This window comes from Micropterus salmoides, unplaced genomic scaffold (assembly GCF_014851395.1).
Source record: "Micropterus salmoides isolate LMB-PRFRI ecotype aquatic unplaced genomic scaffold, ASM1485139v1 Ms_hic_scaffold_2874, whole genome shotgun sequence".
In the NCBI taxonomy this organism is placed as follows: Eukaryota; Metazoa; Chordata; class Actinopteri; order Centrarchiformes; family Centrarchidae; genus Micropterus; species Micropterus salmoides.
In genome coordinates this window covers 18,347-22,702 of record NW_024042122.1, presented here as the reverse complement: position 1 = coordinate 22,702, position 4,356 = coordinate 18,347, and the positions used below count along the sequence as shown (strand labels likewise).

General features: G+C 38.6%; 1 protein-coding gene across 1 annotated transcript; it reads left to right on the top strand.

Annotated features, from left to right (window-relative positions):
- Positions 1 to 1,252: 1,252 nt before the first annotated feature.
- Positions 1,253 to 4,102, top strand: LOC119882065 (sulfotransferase 2B1-like). Its single transcript, XM_038692079.1, has 6 exons — positions 1,253 to 1,524; positions 1,760 to 1,971; positions 2,295 to 2,421; positions 2,547 to 2,644; positions 2,937 to 3,117; positions 3,672 to 4,102. The coding sequence occupies exons 1-6, from the start codon at positions 1,377 to 1,379 to the stop codon at positions 3,851 to 3,853; spliced, it is 948 nt and encodes a 315-aa protein (XP_038548007.1). The 5' UTR covers positions 1,253 to 1,376; the 3' UTR covers positions 3,854 to 4,102.
- Positions 4,103 to 4,356: the final 254 nt, after the last annotated feature.

The following is a 4,356-nucleotide window of genomic DNA, read 5'->3' as shown; positions in this document are numbered from 1 at the left end:
CCTAAACACTGGCACTTGGTGACTAAAGGTTAAAGCTGATAAAAAAAAACAAAAAACTAATTGAGTTCACTCTTACAGACAGTTGACTTCCTCACAGAAACCGCCATATGTGTTGATAACAATCAACAATCAATCATCAAAAGTTCCGTTGCTTGGAAAGCAAAGCTGCAAAGCTGGCCAAAACTTAAAAGCAAGCACTGATGCCTTTTGTGAGTGTGGATCTTTGTGTAATGTTACCAGCCTAGATACATCTTTTGCAGTTTTCCTTTTGTTTTCTCCTTTATTACGGCTTTTTTAACAACAGACAGATCAATGTGGGGGGCTGGAGCCAATCCAAGCTGACATCGAGCGAAAGGCGGGGTACACCCTGGACAGGTCGCCAGTCCATCGCAGGGCCAATATATATAGAAAGAGAGAGAGAGAGAGAAAGAGAGAGATAGATAGATAGTCTATATCTATATATCTATTCTGTATGACAATGACAGGCTCTGTCAACAAATTACAGTACGAACAGTAAAAACGTGACTGTGAATCCTGTCCAATCTCTTGCAATGTATAACTTTATACTGTGTAAATTGCAGCCTTGTGCATTTTCAGTCATTGTCATCAAAATGTTAGCCATAGTTTACATCAGAAAACACTTACAGAGTACTCTGTTATATTGATAACATGACTGAAAATTTTGATTTGATTATCTTGTTCGTAAACAGTGACACAAGGACTTGTTATTCTGATGGCACTGACATTTTCACTGACATAAAGATTTGCTTTTGAGAGATAGACTAAGGATTTTGAGCAAGTTACAAAGTCAGTCTACTGTACATTCACCTAAACACTGGCACTTGGTGACTAAAGGTTAAAGCTGATAAAAAAAAACAAAAAACTAATTGAGTTCACTCTTACAGACAGTTGACTTCCTCACAGAAACCGCCATATGTGTTGATAACAATCAACAATCAATCATCAAAAGTTCCGTTGCTTGGAAAGCAAAGCTGCAAAGCTGGCCAAAACTTAAAAGCAAGCACTGATGCCTTTTGTGAGTGTGGATCTTTGTGTAATGTTACCAGCCTAGATACATCTTTTGCAGTTTTCCTTTTGTTTTCTCCTTTATTACGGCTTTTTTAACAACAGACAGATCAATGTACATGCATAAATCTTCAGTTCTTTACTGTTTTGCTCATTACCTCACACCCGTTCAAGGCGGATCCATTTGCACTTCCTCATTTTAGTTCATCACTTGGTCTCACTCACAGAGGCAGATGTACAGAGAGACAGAGTAGAGAGACAGATAGGCATCGGCAGAGCCACAAAAAGGTCAATATAAAAAGAAAACTAGTCAAGAAAGCAGCTACAAAAAAGAGACAGTACATACATTAATGTCGGATATGGCCAGGTTGGATGTCATGGAAGTGTTTCATGGTATTTCTTTTCCTGGACACCTGCACACCCAGGATTCCTTACAACTTGCTCTTAAATTTCCATTTAAGGACACAGACATCCTCGTTGTCTCCTATCCAAAGTCAGGTAAGAAACAACAAACTAATCAGGATACATGGCCCCTGCAGTGTCTTCAAGGGTAATGCAACTAACCACATAAGCATGTTGAGTAACTCATTGCAGACATGATGCTGAAATCTATTTAAGAATGTCATACATGACTCAATACGTTTCAGTCCAGGTTTTTGAACTTTTTTGCTGTTTAAAAATATGGATTTAATTCAAGTCAAGTCACAGATCCTTCTCTCTTTTCTCTCAATAGGCACCACATGGTTGCAGGAAATTGTGACTCTCATATCCAGCAGAGGGGACCCACACCTGTCCCAAACTGTTCCAAACTGGACTCGGGCTCCCTGGCTGGAGCATTATTACTTTGCTTCGATACTGGAGGCCTCATCAATAACACCTCGAGTCATCACCACGCACCTACCTTATCACCTTTTGGGCCCTGCCCTCCAGGGCTCCAAAGCCAAGGTCAATTTACCTGTTTATATATCCATTTGGACTGTAGTGTATTGCAGATGTATCACTGTAAGTGTATATGTCAGCCAAAATGCCAAACTAGGTATGTGGTAATTTAGACACAGAGTGATTAGAGCAAAGACATGTTGATTTTTCAACTGTAAAATGTGCTCCGTATGTGTGTTGGTTAAAGTTTTTCTAAAAAAACAAATCTAAGGGATGCGGTTAAAGATTAATTGTTTGTGTTATGTTTTTCATCAGTATGTGACCCAAAAATAGTTTGAGCTTTAATAAGCACAAATATTCTGACACTGTTGCAGTGTGTCGGCTAACAGGTAATCTATGTGAGCAGAAACCCTAAAGATGTGGTGGTGTCCTTTTACCACTTCCACAAAATGGCCAACTTCTTCCCTGAGGCTGGATCATTCCCAGAGTTTTTAAATCGATTCCTGGAGGGAACACGTGAGTTGACATCAGGACAAAAGATTATTTTACTCTTTGTGAGGTTATACTTACTTCAGCTCTGAAGCCAAAAGTATAATTTGATCAATGTACAGTATTTTTTTTTCTCGTACTTCATGTTTCAGTGCCCTATGGCTCCTGGTTTGACCATGTTATCGGCTGGACCAGTCAGACAGCAACAATAAACAATCTGCTTTACATCACCTATGAAGAGATGTCGCTGGTAAAGGAGAACTGATTCATCATTCTCACCACACTAAATGTCCTTAAATGTATATTTTGTAAGACAAGAAAGAGTACAATTTCTTGTAAGATATTTTTTTGTCTTGTTCAAAAATCGCAAGCGATAGTTTGAAAGCAGAAGTTCATGGTAAAAATGCTAAAATTCAAGCACCAGAGAATATGATTATTTATTTATTTTTGTTAACATGGTTATTTAGCATTTTAAGGAGGCCTGAGTCTGATTCCTTTGTTAAATGATTTTAATCCTATCATTGTCTTCTTTGGGTTGTCAGGATCTACATGGTGCCATAAAGCGGGTTAGCTCTTTTCTACAGTGTCCCCTGGTGGAGGATGAGCTCAACAACTGTGTGAAACACAGCAGCTTCAGCAGCATGAAAGAAAACAAGATGATCAACTACACCCTGGTCCCTGAAGAGATAATGGACCACAGCAAGGGCTCCTTCATGAGAACAGGTAGGACTCGTTTGATTGATCCGAATAGTTGTCACGAAAATTGGAACCTGCTATCAATCCAAAAATGACTCTTTTACTGCAGTGGTTCCCAACCTGGGGGTCGGGACCTCCTAAGGGGTCCCAAGATGAATCTGAGGAGTCACAAGAGAATTAAAGAGATTTTCTCTCATCTCTTTAGACCTCTACAAATCCTTCAATGAAACAATCAGAGACAGAAAAATCTCTTTGGTTTTGACAAACTGCTCACACTGACCTGTGAGGAGGGGTCAAAAACACACATTGATTCATTTGAAGGTGTCATGAATCACAAAAAGTTTCTGATCCTTTCAGAAGCATTAACAAATAAAAGGAACAGTTTGACAATTTGGGAAATGTGCTTTTCCCCTTTATTTAATATCATGTTCATCAGTTGAGAAAAACAAAACTGCTTTGTGCTTCAGTTATATGTGTAAATGTAGTTCGTACCTGTAGTTTATGTGGTTTTAAAAATCCTTCGTTTGGCCTGTAAATGTTATCCTTTTTGCTTCACTGCCTGTTCCCTTTCCACAATTTAGGTAAGATTGGAGATTGGAAAAACATGTTCACAGAGGAGCAGAATCAATATTTCAAAAGAGTCTTCAAGTCCAAAATGCAGGACTGCACTTTGGAGTTTGTGTGGGAGAAGCATAACAAAGAGGAGCCACATGCTAATGAACAATTTCCACAGAAAAACACACAGAACTGTGAAAAAAGCTAAATGAAATTAGAATGCACCATGTAATTTTAATGACATTGTATTTTATCTACATGTAGATCTATGTACATGTATGATTTTAACTACATTTATGTAGATTTTATTGACCTGTATGACAGCACACTTTGTTGCCTCTTATGTATATTGCTGTCTCACTTTCATCAGTGTGCCTGTGCATGATGTGATCCTTGTGATGATTTATTCAATGTTTTGATGCATTAATTGAATTAAATGAATCTCAGATCGACCGAATCCTCTTATGGTTGCAAAATGATTTTTTGATCATCAAAATGATTTTTTTGGCAGAGAACAAGTGGCACTTTAATTTGCTAACACGCAATATAAGCATTGAAATGAAAAGTTGCAAGCAGCACAGGGAAAGGACAGATGAGGTCCAGAGGGATGAGCCACCCTTGTGTGTCCTGTCACTTCACACAACCAAAGAAAGGTGTTGTTCGCCCTCCAGTTTCCATGCACTGGAGTGCTTTGATCAAATTCTATTGCGC